General features: G+C 38.3%; 1 protein-coding gene across 2 annotated transcripts in view; it reads right to left on the bottom strand.

Annotated features, from left to right (window-relative positions):
• Positions 1–6,854: 6,854 nt before the first annotated feature.
• The window catches only part of BTBD3 (BTB domain containing 3), a 37,843-nt gene continuing 30,167 nt past the window's right edge, over positions 6,855–14,530 (bottom strand). Inside the window, exons 2-5 of one of the 2 annotated variants that reach the window (XM_063103092.1) lie at positions 12,664–12,937; positions 12,074–12,164; positions 11,393–11,511; positions 6,855–8,386 (exon numbers count right to left, since the gene is read on the bottom strand). In XM_063103092.1, the coding sequence (XP_062959162.1) occupies positions 7,354–8,386; positions 11,393–11,511; positions 12,074–12,164; positions 12,664–12,806 (1,386 nt within the window). In that variant the 5' untranslated portion in view covers positions 12,807–12,937 and the 3' untranslated portion in view covers positions 6,855–7,353. Of the gene's footprint in view, positions 8,387–11,392; positions 11,512–12,073; positions 12,165–12,663; positions 13,341–14,530 lie in introns of those variants that run through there. The other variant, XM_063103083.1, reaches the window with a different exon arrangement.

A 14,530-nucleotide genomic window follows, 5' to 3' on the forward strand; every position in this document is an offset into this window, starting at 1 on the left:
TACATGACATTTTCTGTTTGCTAGGTACTGTTATAAGAGCTTTAAAAATATTAATTTATTTATCATCATAATAACCCTGTGAGGACGGCACTATTACTGCCATTTTTCTTGAGGAAACTGGGGCTTAGAGAAGTTAAGTAACTTGCACAAGGTCACAGGCAGCTCTAGCCAAGGTTCAAATCCAGGTGGCAGTGCTGCTCCAGGGTCTGAGCTATTAACCACTACACTGTGTTGACTCTTGTTCTACCTTCTTCCTCAAAGAATGGAAGGATAGAATCAAGGGTGGACATCTATAAAGCAACTATAGATTGTGAACAGAGAATGGTGAAAGAAAAACTGTTTTCCTTCCCTCTCCGTAAGCATAAACATAAAGCAATAGGTTGCATTCCAACCTCAGCAAGCCCCTCTTTAGCGTTGTTTATAAGCCCACTGTACCCTGAGGATCGCCCCTCCACACTTCTGGAATCTTCACCCTGCTCTCCATTTCCTGCCCCCATTTAGTCTGCATTACTCTTCCAGCCCCAACTGCTCCTCTTCCCTTCAGTCTGATCCAGTCTATCCTTACCAGAGTTCAGTTTCTAAAACACAGAACTAAAATCTTGTCTACATTCAAATCTTCAATGCTACCGCTTTATCTTGTGGATAAAAGACAGATAATTTAGCCTGATACACAAAGCACTTGCTTCATGCTCCTGCTCGTTCATTAACCTACTCCAAACCTGGCACATAGTAGGTGGTCTCATCCTTCTACATGTACCTTTCCTTGAGCCATACTGAACTGTCTGCCATTCTATCCCTGATATTTCTCTTCCGGAATTTCCTTTATGACCCTCTCTGCCCTTCAAGACAATCTGCATGACCAATCTTCACCTAGAAAATTCTAATGCACCCTTCAAAACTAGCTCAAGCATCCCTTCTTCTGGAAATGTACCATTTGCTCTACCTGAGACTGAGCCGCACTTAGTGATACTTCATACTGTGTACCCCTTAGCACTACCAACTTACACCTGCACAGCCCACTCTCCCAACACTCCACTTAGATCAGTGCTACTCAGTATGATGTGCAGACTGCAGCATCAGCATCATGTGGAAGCCCTTTGGATATGTAATTCTCAGGCCCCACCTAAGAACTACCAGATCAGACTCTCTGGGGTTGGGGCCCAGAAATCTGATTCTTCTGTGTGCTAACAGTAGAGCAGCACTGCACTGAACCTTAAGTTCCTCAGATCATACACCACACATCAATCTGGTCTTTGACTCCCCAGTACCTCTTACTGTCTGGGATGAAGCAAAAGTTCAATAAATGGTCAATGAATGAATGAAGGATTGTGTAATCCTTTGACTCATTAAACTTTCTAACTCTTTTTGGGGAGATAAAGTATGCTAGAAACACTATAAATATTAGTTAGTCCATTAATGACTCCAAATATTCTTATAATTGGCATTTTTCTTAAAGAGTAAAGATCTATGACAGCTTTTACTTTTGAATTGGTTAAGGCTCAGTGCCTTCAATACTATTATAAGGGATGCCAAAGTAATTTAAAGTTTAGTGCTTTTTAAGACAAGCGCAAAAATGAAAATTCCGTGAGATGCATAGAATGTCTCTCAAAAGCATATTTTTACATATTCTGCAGTATAGCAGAAGGTAGTACCCTCTGCTTCAAGCTTTGAAAGATTACTTGAGTTTCCTTAAATAGGCATTATCTTTCTTTTGACTATTTTTTGAATATAGTAGTTTAGGAAGGAAAATGCAAATTGTATAGCCACAGTAAATACTGTTACATATCAAAATATTATTGCATAGACTTTTCTGGTTTCTCATAAAACAGTCTTCAATACTATATGCTGCTCATAGATTTATTGCAGCACTTCATGTTAAAATTAACAAGGCCACGAGTATGACTTATTTTTTATTTTTTTCAGAGGTAATTTCACACCTCTAAAACAACTGATATAAAAGAGACAGTCTATTAAATATAAGGCTGTCCACCAAAGTCATAAGAACAAAAAGTATGTCTTAATTTTGAAAGAATTGTCCACACTGTTGTCACATGAAGTGAAAAAGGACATCATTCTTATAGTAACTTTTAACACATACCCACTCTGGTTACTATCAACAACAATGTATGGCGGGGAGCCCCAAATCTGAAAGGGCACTCACGTGGTGTTCCAAAGAAACTGACCCAATATTGCAATAGGTAGGGACATCGGTTTATTAGACTTACAAGAGGTGCTGATGATGGCTGGTCAGCTAGAAATCCACACCACCATGGAGTACATACCACGGCTATATAGTGAACAGATCAATGGAGAGAGGTGTAAATCATTTGCATGCTTATGTGTAGACACTCACAGTACTCAGAGAGGGCAGGAGATCTGGCTGAGTAGGTAAGTTAACTTAGTTGTTGCCCTCCTGGCTCCAGAGTAGTTAACATTAGTGTTCTAACTCCACTTCCATGCTAATTCATTTACTCAGGGCTCCTTTTTCCTACTGTCTTCCCTGCTGTGCCTGGGGAGAGGGATATAAGTCTATGTCCAGTATTTACCATACAAACAGTTTAAAGAGAATTCAGTAACTAAAGGGTAATATGTGAGTGCTAGTAATCTAATAGGTAGCTTTAATTATGTACACAGATTTATCTAAAGTACTAATTTGACAAAGTAAAGAATGGGTTGTTTTGTTTAATTACTTACCTTGAGGTTAGGGACTTTCTAGATAGCAGAGTACAAAACAGCAGTATCTGCTAGTAAAATTGCTGTCCAGTGGACATTTAAGTAGACAGACAAATAGAAAATGACTGTAAGGATAGTGAGGATCTGCATAAATAGGAATTCCACCCTCCCCACTGCCCACCGACCCTCCAAAAATGTTTGAAGAGGCAACACAGCGGAGATGCCCAAATTGGAAAAATGTACCCACACATTCCTCAGAGACCAATCTACAGCTGTTAATGCCTTACCCTGCCTGGTGTGCAACAGGGTCAGCCTTGGTTCTCCATCTCTTCTTCACAAATATTTTCATTTCACCTTCCTGGCAATTTATTGGTTGAGAAACTTTTCACCAGTGCTTACGTCGGTTATGAAAATAAATGAGGAAATTCTATTTTTGAAAAATTTCCCCAGTATTAGTTTTGTTAGAACACATATTCTGAAAAGCAGAGGATGACATGTGTAAAGGGAGTAGCTATCAATAAATGTAAATGGCTCTGAAAAAAAATTTGAAATACATTAATTACAGATTAAAAAAGTGCATTCACTTTCAACTGAAGCACCTCAAAGGCACTCAAAATGCTGCTCAAACAAACACTTAAGATAACCACAGGTTTTCAGGGCCACTTGCTTGTTTTGGCCTCTAAGTTTTATACCATTTAGTTCCTCAGGAATGCTTTCCTCCTGTTTTCTCCAAGTTTAAATCCATGGCTTTTGTAGGCAAGCCATAGAGTCAACTGGGAAGAAAATGTAATTTCAGTGACTTGTTGACCTTGAGTCCCAACAATACAGGAGGTTCATTCCCAACTGTCTTGGGATAATGAAAACAAACATAAGTAGATTAAGTTTAAATAGCAACAGAAAAGAGATAATGGCTAAGGTTTCCCTGGATTAAAGTTCTAGGTAAGTCAGGTTGTAGCTTTAATTAAGCTGATGAAAATGGGGAGTTCCAGTTCCCTTATTCTTTGGAATAATACCAAAAATTTTGAGCAGATATGCTGCAGAAACTGAACCCTGAGAAGAGGTGGTTAAGCAAATACACAGGGTTTCACAATAGACTCTAGTAGAAAAGCATCAGAAAGCTTCAGAGGAGAAAATAATCTGTGTGTGTATAATTATGTATGAGTGTTTGCATGTGTATGTGTATATATGTACATGATATGGCACACAATGGAAAACTAGTTAAGCATATAAAAACTATATTCAAAATTTTCATATGGCTCTCCCGTGCCCGAATTAAGCTATTGTAACAGCAAGAAGAAACAGTACTGGTCACATCAGAAACCAGATGTCATTCAGTATCAGCACTCTCTCAGTACAGGAAGATCCAGACATTCAAGCAACTATAGCTTCAGAACCCAGCCAACCACAAATTCCATAGCTGGGATCTGAATACATCAATTCACTCCCTCTCATTAACTTAACAGTCAGGCTTTGAACAATGCAACTGATTAACATATGCATTGTGCTCTTATGCTTTTGCCTCAAATTTTTACTTCTTCAGGGATCAAAGATATCTAAATACTTAGCAAACAAATGCTACTGTGAAACCATCTCTGTAGGATGTAGTGGCACCAGGAGTACCGGAACGATTTCTTTAATATTTCAAGGGAGCAACAAAAACGGTAAAGAAAACAAATCTACGAACCAGTTTTATTTTATTTGCATTTAACATGATTATACACATTCATGTGTCTAACAAGATCTGCACTGTTACATTAAAAATACAGTACAATAACATTCAACATGAGGTACTTCATATGTATATATTTTTCCTTCATAAATAATGCTATAAGCTACTAAGTTCAAGCACACTGATGCACAAGTGGCTACAGCATCTTGAATTAGTTCAGCTTATTTAAACACCTTAAAAAACAAAAAAGACAGTTCAGTGCAATAATTATGTAGAAATCAGACCATTTACTTAAATACTATTTTAAGATATGTTTAAGAATGTTACATTAGAACTGCTAGCCTAAATCCCCTTTATCCCCAGTATGAACAATGACAAACACTGCCAGATACACTGGGAAAAGCATCTACAGCATATTCTGTTTAATAACGTTGTGTTTATACACTAGAATTGCCTGCCTTGTTAGAACAATGGTTTTTAGTTTTAAAAGCTACAAAATTCAAAATTACCAAAGAAAATAAAGCAAGCACATTAGATTTCATTCCATTTTGTTGAAAATGCAGAAAGAATAGGGTTTAGAATATAAAATTTCTTATTCTAAATACAATTTCCAAATTTTACCTGCAGCTCTTGGCACCAACCAATCAGATGGTGGATGTGTGTGTGTGTGTGTATATATATATATATACATATATATGTATATATATATGTATATATATATATATATTTTTTTTTAGTAACTACATTAACATAAATCTCGTTCTTCTGTACCCAGTGTATAGGAGCTCACGCATGTCCACCAGTAGTTCCCCAGTGATGTGGAGGGCAGCTAGCTAACAGAGCGCTGACGGCGAGCGTAGCGAAGGAAGGATTTGTACTCTACACTGATCACACCCACAATCTGATGGGATGAAATGAGTGCTAAATAAAGTTCCTACTCTTCTGGCTTAAGATTGAGTGCCTTCTAATCAGGTCTACCAATTTGCATGGTAGCTATGAGTTACTGAAATGTTTAACCATAATTTAACAATAAAATCCTTTTCAGAAGTATGTTTTTTTAAATTGAAAACATACCTTTATTTCATCAATGCTTTGCCAAAACTACTAACTGTAATCTCCCTAATAAGAAATAATTGTTAGGTAATTTTGGAAAGTTGTCCTGGGAGTACTCATCTACAATCAGCAGTAACAGCTTTTGATCATCTACGCTAACAGACATAGGTAATGGCAAATGTGTTTAAAATATTTCCCGTAGTCCAGTGTTCTCCTCCTTCAGAGAAGCTGGCTGAAGGCAACGAGCCCACATCTGCAGGGGAGGAAGTGGCCCAGAAGCACTGTGAACAACTAAGAGCACTCACTCACTGGGCCCTGCTGGGCCAGCAGGGGGACCTTACTGTCCCACATCTCACTAGCCAGGCAGAGAGGAGACCATTCCTGAGTCGGCAAACACACTTGCATGCACAAGAGCACGCATGCACACACACCCCAGGACTAACCCCTAGCTCGAGACAGGCCATTTTCAGGCTTGCAGAGCAGGAGAAGGAGGCGGCCAGGGACCACACTCTGGGTGGCGGGGGAGGCCATCTCAGGATCACACTGAGCAGAAAAGCTGCCCAGAAACACATGGATACTTCCACTGGACGTGAACAAACTGGACACTGCCAGTGTTACAGGCACAAGTCATCACTGAGAAGAACATTTAATGAGTTTTCCCCTCCTTTGTTTACATTATCTGTGGACAAACGAGAGCTGGATGTGATACTGGTGCAGTGAATATTAGGTATAATCGTATTTGTCGCTCCACACCATTTTTAAAAATCCTGCAGGTATACATTGGCACTTTAAGATGGCCAGAGGACAGATTCTAGCAGTCTAGGAACAGGACAGAATTATAATTAACAAAGAAGACAGTATATGGTCAGAATAGGTTAGGTAAAGTATATTTCATATTAAAAAAAAAAAAAGACTAAAAGTATCTTATCACATTCACACGTAGTGCTACAAAACTGTTACTTTACGCCATTCATCTAAAGAATTGTTTGGTCCTCTTTGAATGGGGAAAAAGGGAATAGGATTTCTATATAGTATGACATAAAAGCAAGCAAATAGTGGGGATCAAAAGCTAAGTGGCAAGAAAAGAGTTTGGTTTTTTCAAAATGTGTATTCTAATGTGCCTTTAATTAAACTATTTTTAGGATGGAACTTTTTAGGATTCCTTCTCAAACTGTTTTAGTTTAAATTAGTAGGGCTGCAATTTTTCTATTGACAATAAAATTTTATAACTTAGTTATTTCTAAAAGAAGTGTCTGTATCAGATATTTTGTCTTCTAAACTAAAGGATATTAATCTCCTTGTAGTAGAAGTCATGGCATAAACATATACCCAATTCCTTATTTTCCTTTTTTACAATTGACTTTGAAGTGCTTAATATGTAACAATCTTATGATCTTAGGATTAAAAAAAAAAAAAAGCCCAGAAGCAACAAATTTAAAAGAAATAAAGTAAGAGCTAAACATGACCACTATCTACTTTCTAAATTATTATTTATTACAAAGCAAAACTTCTTTCAAAATTGTACACTGAGGTTTATCTGTGTTTTTGTTGGAGGGGGTTCTATTTAAAAATAATTCTTATTTTAGACTATTTCTCTCTATTCATCAATAAAGTCCAAAAGGAAATTTGAGGTGATCAAAAATTTCTTCAGAGGAACAAAACTGGGAGGTTGGTATGGCACTTGGAAGAGCACAGAGTCTCCCCACGTGCACAGACGCAATTTTAAAAACCACAAAGCCTTAATAAGAACTTGGCTCTTTTAAGCACACAGTTAAAAGCAGAACGCTGCATTTTTGCCTGTACATAATTAAAAGGTTAAAAGTAATTAGAAACTGCCTACTGCTTCATTCATTACAAATTACCTGCGCTGATCGTATATCTGCAGATGAGCTAAAGCATCAAGCACATGGGGACCAGATGTGCACCTCGGAGCCCACACTGGTCCGGGACGTGAGTTTTCAGGCATAGAATATAAGTTCGGGAATCTGCCCTCCCTGCACCCCAGTGCCGTTGGTGCTATCTGAGGAGCACTGAAACTGGACGGTCACTTTGCCACACTGAACTTCTGTCATGCCTTCTTGTCCGAAGTAGCTAAGTTCATTGCCATCCAGTATCACACTGGCTGTGTAGAAGGTATCTGGCTCAATCTGCACTGGGTACTCAAACCACACAGGGAAGGTATTGCTGGAGCCATCTGAGAAGTACTTGCTCAAGTTCTGTCCCAGGACAACACCCTGCCGCTTGAGTTCAATCTTGGCACTGTATTCTGCAGAGCCACAGCTGGAACCATACAGCCCAAAGCCAGCAATGAACACTCTTTTATCAACTGCAAACTGGATGCTGTCACAGCGACCTCTATAGCGCCACTGGTTGCTCCGATAGGCACATGACTGGAAACGGTGACAGCGCTGGGGGACAAGGCCCTTGCGGGCTTTACTCACAAACTGCAACTCGGGCTTTTTGGCTGCAGTATACCAGAGGAAGATGTCGTTGGTTTCATTAAGAGTTAATACTCCGGACTGTGCAGCACCATTGGCAAAGTCATCGAGGGCCATTGTAGGTATGCGGATCAAGTAAAGAGCCTTTCCTAGGACCTTGCGTTTATTTTCAATGCTCAGAGCTAGATCTTGTCGCTGGCATTCTACTTCAGCCCAGTTGAGAGCTGCCTCAAAAACCACAATTTCTTTGGCATTCAGAGTTTCCCTGCGGAGGATACTTTCTAGAGTCTGGAAGTCGATATCACAGAATCCCTCAGACTTGAGCGCTAACTCAGCCTGGGCATCAATCACCTCCCAGCAACGCTGGGTCAGGTCTGGCTCCTCGAACAGGCAGCTCTGGGAGAGAAGCACACAGGCGTTCTTGGCGCTTAGGCTGGTCTCCAGGAAATTAACGCAGGCTCTGGCAAGGTGAGGGACAATGTACTTTTTGGCAGCATAAAGAGTGGCCAGCACTGTGTCAGCAGCCAAGTCAATTTCATCACAATAGATGTATCTGAAAGAAAATGCATAACATGTAAACAGCTGGTTTACAAAATGAGTGCATTCAACAAGAAGATTCAACTACTTTCAAGTTTATTCCACGAACTATGTGACAGTTATTAAAACATGTTTAGATATTAAAGAAACGTGAAATATACTCATTAATTATTAATCTTTTAACTCATTAGGAAGTTTGGATAATTAAAGACATTAACTTTGTGTACCCATGCTAGCCTATTATTGTATAAGCTGCATTCAGGGTCTTCTCAACAAAAACAGAAGACATTGAAACTGTATGAAAAGGAACTGCATATCAGAGAGTCAGTCAATATTAGGAAAAAAAATAGCAAAATTCTAATATTTATCCTATATTATATTTAATCAAAGAACAGTCCTTCTATGTTTTAGGAGCAATATATATACATAGTTTTACTGTAAATTTTTTTTTCTAGATGAAACAAATACTTTTAATTCTGTAATGTCAGTAATGATTGCATCTTGATGCTTCTGGATTTTTCTTAAACATAAAATAAAACCTGAGATTAAATAAAATAGTTTTCTAGTACTTCCAGGTTCAATGGATTATCAAATATGGACTTCAACGCTATCTCCCAGTTAACTTTACATGGAATCCAACAGACTTTGTATCTGTTTCTTTTTTTTTTTTTTTTTAAACTCTAAAACTCTTTCCCCTCCCATACAGGCATTCTACCTCCAGAATTAAAGAATACATTATTTCCAGACATTTTTAATGAAAAGACAAAGTAGGGGAGCTTAAATATGACTATTTCTGTGCTCTGTGAACTATGCCTATTTCAGGAGATGAAACACTTCTTGATGTTTGGGAACAGTGGCAGTCTCTCAAAACGGTACGTAAAGGTGGACACTGTCTGCTTCTCTTAGATTGCTGTGGTTGACACAAGAGATAGTCAGTGAGAACTACTATGAAAAATGCATACTGATAACAACACCTAACTTTAAAATTTTTCTAGTTAAAGTATACAGCTACTTTATTGGAGGATTTACTTTAGTTACTATATTTCAACTTAGTGAAACACACATAACTTAACTCAGCAATAGTTTCTGTAAGAAGTACAAAAACACAAGGATGGCAATCAGAAAAATGTCCACAATCACAAACGCAACCTGCCTTTATGCTCCTAGGAGGCCCTTCTCTTCTGAGAGGCTAAAGCAGATACCACTGGCAAGGCTGCGTGACAATATACCTGCAGCTCAGTAATGCTCTGACCAAGGGCCAGGGCCGTGGGGAGGATCCTGGAGCACGATCAGCACTTTGTAGCTCCTACTCTGGACCTGTCAAGTGAGCAGGTGTCCCTTTTTCTTGACATCCCCCTTTCCAGTAATACTGGCTACTCATTCACAACATGAGAGTAAGGGAACCTGGCCACCACTATCTCAACTATGGCATGACAGCAAATGGTACCTCAGTGCATTTTGGACCACTTTACGTGGACTGCACGTATAATTTTAAAAAGCCATATCAGTATATACTCTAGGCAATACATCTGTGAGAAAATATACTTCTCAAATGACGAATCAAGTGACTCAGGTGAAATGTAATTCTTGCGATTCTTGTTCCCATTTCCTAATTATGTACATATCTGGAACAACACAACACTCTACTTGACTGCAGTAAAGCCAAAATGCTGAACTAGTGCTAGCATTCTTATCCACATCATTGACACCACTGTCAAGTACGCAATGCTGACTTCATTTCACGGGTATGGTGGGGGTGGGGCAGGGAGCCTCCTAGGTAAAACTGGTTGCTGATTTGGACCTCTACTAAAGGATCACAGAGGTTAAAAGTGGTGGATTAGTTTATGTTTTGGTACTTCACATTCTCATGCCTTTAATGTCCCTGTCTCCCAGTGTAAAAGTTCTAATCTGCAGCAATTAGATTTCAAAACTATACCACGAATAAAGAATTAAATACTTTTAAGTTCTAGAACTAACTATAATACTTATTTTTCAGTAGGCAGCAAACAATATATAGCAACATTTTAACTATTTGTGGAAGTATTGTCTAACTTGACCCAGTGAATTATTTTTTCAACAAATATTTTATTTATTCCAGTGAACCGAAGTAGATAACCTCGAACTCTGATATACTTTGATGTGGTAGAATAAGGATTATAAGGATTAAGAAAAATCATATAAATATTATTTAGAATAATAATTGGAGTTTAATAGCATGGTAGACTAGCATAATGCCTAGTACCAATACATGGTAAAGAAGCAGTTAGAATCTGCTTCTTTATTTACCTGGTTAACGTATATTGGAGTCTGCAAAAGATCCACTAGATATAAAACTATTTTTTATAAACACATAACATCTCTTACAGTTTTATATTTCTATATTACCAATTAAAGTATTTCTGTATAAATCCATATGTAAGTACAGAAAATTATTCCTATCTTTCAAAAATTCCTCCTCTAATATCAAATGCAAATGCTTCCTATCCTTGAGAAAGAGTACCTAATTTTATATAAGAGTATGTGTATGTATGCGTGCACAAAAATCAGATTATTTCAACAGATGATAAATTTTGCATTTGTTATAAGGAGACAATAACTCTTAGAAAACTTAGAAATTATTTAAATAAGGTACATAATTTCTGAAACTGTGAAATAAAAATATAATTTCTTTGAAGACTTCTTCACACACTATGCTTTCAGACAGAACATGCTCTATTAGACAATGCCTACGGCAGAAAGTTATTTTTCTTTAATTATAAGTTGTTAAACACCAAATCACTATACATGTCACTTGCCCCCAAATCTTACATCAAGGTGTGATTATAAATGTCTGCATAACTTCACATGCTTTCCACTAGAAGATGAACAGTAGTTTTCTCCAGAAGTATTTGCTAGGTAAGCAGCACCCTCTTTCTTCATCAGTCTCCTCTTCTGTTATGCAGAACTTACATTGAACTGTGAAACCAGCAGAGTACGAATACAGCATAAACAAACTCTTTCCAAACACACACATGCCACTTACTTGAGCATGGCAAGGAAAGCAGCAGGCTCGACATCTGGTATACGGATTTCATCTTTGTCCTCAGCAAGTTCTCCGTAAAACATCGCGTGGAACACAGAGCTCCCAACAGCTAAAACATACTGTGGAGAAAGGGAAACCTTATTTCATACACTAAATTGAAAGCATTTTCAGAAAATTAATCCGGAAAAACAATTCTAAGCAATCAGGTTTAGAGGACAGAAAGTACCTAAACCTGCTCCACTGAAAAAGCCACAGAGCAGGGTATCTTGCCATGGAAGCACACGATGTTTGTGCAAAAAACATTCTCTATGCTGCTAATGACCTCAGGCTTTAGCAGATTAACACACAAGTCCCCTCATTACAAAATAAATAAAATCAAAACTTATCTAACTGATCTCTAAAAGAAGGGCAAACATGACTTTCCTAACTGTCAGAACAACTTCCCAAGACTGGACTGTTAAGCAGTCATGTTTTTCTGTGAGATATGAAGCAAAGTAGGAGGAAACAAAGAAAAAAATTAAGTGTGGCCAAAGCCCCTTGGAGAGGGTATGCTTTCTCTGTAATAGAGTGAAACATGCACTGCCTGCCACCGGCAAGCTGCCCACACCAAGTTCCAGGCTTCAGGAGAGGGTCCCTCTCTGTAAATCTCAGGACGAAACCGGTAATACAGCTGTTGCTTACTTTGTGTCCTGGCAACCGCTGAGTCCCACCTGGTGGCCCAACCACAAAATGTACATCTGCCATCAAATCATTATTGAACATCACCGCATTTCTATAAACAGAGGCAATGCATTAATTCACAGCAGCCGGCATGTTTAATACCCTTTTCCCCAACACACAAAACCCACAAAAGATCCCAAGCTAGGCAACAGTTCAGTAACTTCAAGGCAAGACAACAAAGGTTCTAACTAAACAACTGTGTTTGTAAAACTGTGTTTGTAATCATTACAAACACGTGGAAGTAACTAAAGTTTAAAAAAAAAAAAAGTTATACAAACTTTTCAAAAAGCTAAGGATAAATAAAAGGTATCTATCTTCTATGGCTCATAAACACAACCCTGTCACTTAAATGTTACAGCTTGCAAAAACATTCTTATCTAAGAGGAAAACAGCTGTACTGTTTTGGAAAAAATACAAGGCAGTTTTCCATTACCGATAAAGCTTCTGGGAAAAGAGGAAACACAGATTTGTACAAAAATTACAGGTTGTACAAAAGCAGAAACTTCAACACAGGAAAACTTTTAAAGTAAATACACTGGCCTGACACTTACCTTTCTCTAATGGTGGGATAAAGACCCTGCCAATTCGGAGCCGGTATAAGATTGTTGTTACTGAGATTCTGCTGGTGGTATTGCTGGACAGTGGTGCTGCTGGAGGTGGCCGGTTTTTTACGGGGGAATATATCAGCAGCCATCTTCTTCTTCTTTTTAGTCTTCAAGGTAATTATTTCATAACAAACTGGGGGCAACTTGCTGCTGCTGCTGCTACTGCTGCTGCTCGTATTTGCTTTCTTCGAGCTTTTCTTGGACCTGTTCTTTACCGTCTCTGGAAGCATCAAGAAGAAGGTGAGACATTTCATGTTCTTTTCCTTGTCATCTACCATGAGTACAGTATGTCTCTCTTTGTAGCTAGATATCCCAAATTGGTTTGAACATCAAGGAAAAGAGGCTAGCCTGAGCTTAGATGTTAACAGAAACCAACAAGCTGAAATTTTGCTTCTCTCCTCAGCCAGGCAAGGTGACCTTTTCACTATGTTGAATAGAAACTGGCTTTAAGTTTTATCCAGTACCAGGTCTGTTAAATACATCCCCATTGTGATTCCTGTTGCTCTTATTTGCTCATAAAAATAACTGTTTCCTAGATCACCTGAAAAATGCTACACTGAGCGAAGATGACAGGCACAGAGCTGTAGCACTTGTTTTCTGAATTAGGTTAGCAAGATGTGCTGGAGCTGCGCGGGTCTGTTCAGCCGGCTGAAGTTGTGTGGTGAATGGATCGGAGGAGAGTAGGTATTACAGCCCTGCAGATGGAGTCAGACAGCCAGTGCTCTGAGCCAATAGCTGAAGTCACCAATCATGATTGGACCAAGCAAAACAGTGACACCTATTGTAACATGCCTAGTGCTGATATTAAAGGAACAGCAGTTGCATTCTCTTGCCTACTGTATATTTAAATAAGATAAACATGAAATATATTTGAAAACAGGAAGAGAGCAGTTTATGCCCACAGATTTCTCTTTAGTAGACATACATTTTTATTTCTCCAGTTAAACGAGCAGGATCAATTAACAAAGGGTAGAGACAGATGTCTACTCTATATTTCTAGTAAAATCTTTTTCCCGGTAGCATTTAGTTTCAAATATTTCAAACAAAATCTTCCAATCTATAAAGCCAAAATAATACTAAACACATTTACTATAGTTTAAAGGTGACATGTTGTTTTTCTTCCTTTTTTCAGTCTCTCTGAATGCAAGTTATATTCTAGTGCAAAAGAAGAGAGCTGAGATGTGTTCAGTTTACCTCCCAATGTTTTCTAGCTCCTATAATGGTCTTTGACAGGAATCCCAGGTCACAAGATACTGTTAGACTAAGATTATGCCAGTACACTTAGCTACACTGAAGCATAAGACAAATTTGAGATGGAAAAATAAGTTTCAAATGAGACAAATCTGGGAATCAGTGTTTAAAGACGGCAATTCACTAAAAATATGTCAGATGGGGCCTGTTCAGGATCTCAAAATCCAACTTAACTGTTATAGCTACATTTAGTCTTGTCATAATTTAAAAAAATAGAACCCACAACTTCTAACACAGAACCAATAATACTATTCAAAATGACAAACGTTCTGATGCTGTCTCATTAAAATGCAAACAGGCTCTCTCTGCTTTGAATCAAAAGATAAGCTACTTATATAATACATGTGAATACTCTAACAATTTTTAGCTTTGGCAAGTAAAAAAAAAAAAAAAAAATCCCCAAACACCTGCTGTAGGTTCTACATACGCTTACCTACTTGCAAAAGAAAACTAATGAAGAGATTTCTTCTCCCCCTTATCTATCTGGGTTACTCCCATTGGCTCAAAGCACAGCAGCCATTTGCTACCCCCAGTCTCGTGCACCCTTCACAACCACAGCACT

Source organism: Cynocephalus volans, chromosome 1 (genome assembly GCF_027409185.1).
Source record: "Cynocephalus volans isolate mCynVol1 chromosome 1, mCynVol1.pri, whole genome shotgun sequence".
NCBI classification, from domain to species: Eukaryota; Metazoa; Chordata; class Mammalia; order Dermoptera; family Cynocephalidae; genus Cynocephalus; species Cynocephalus volans.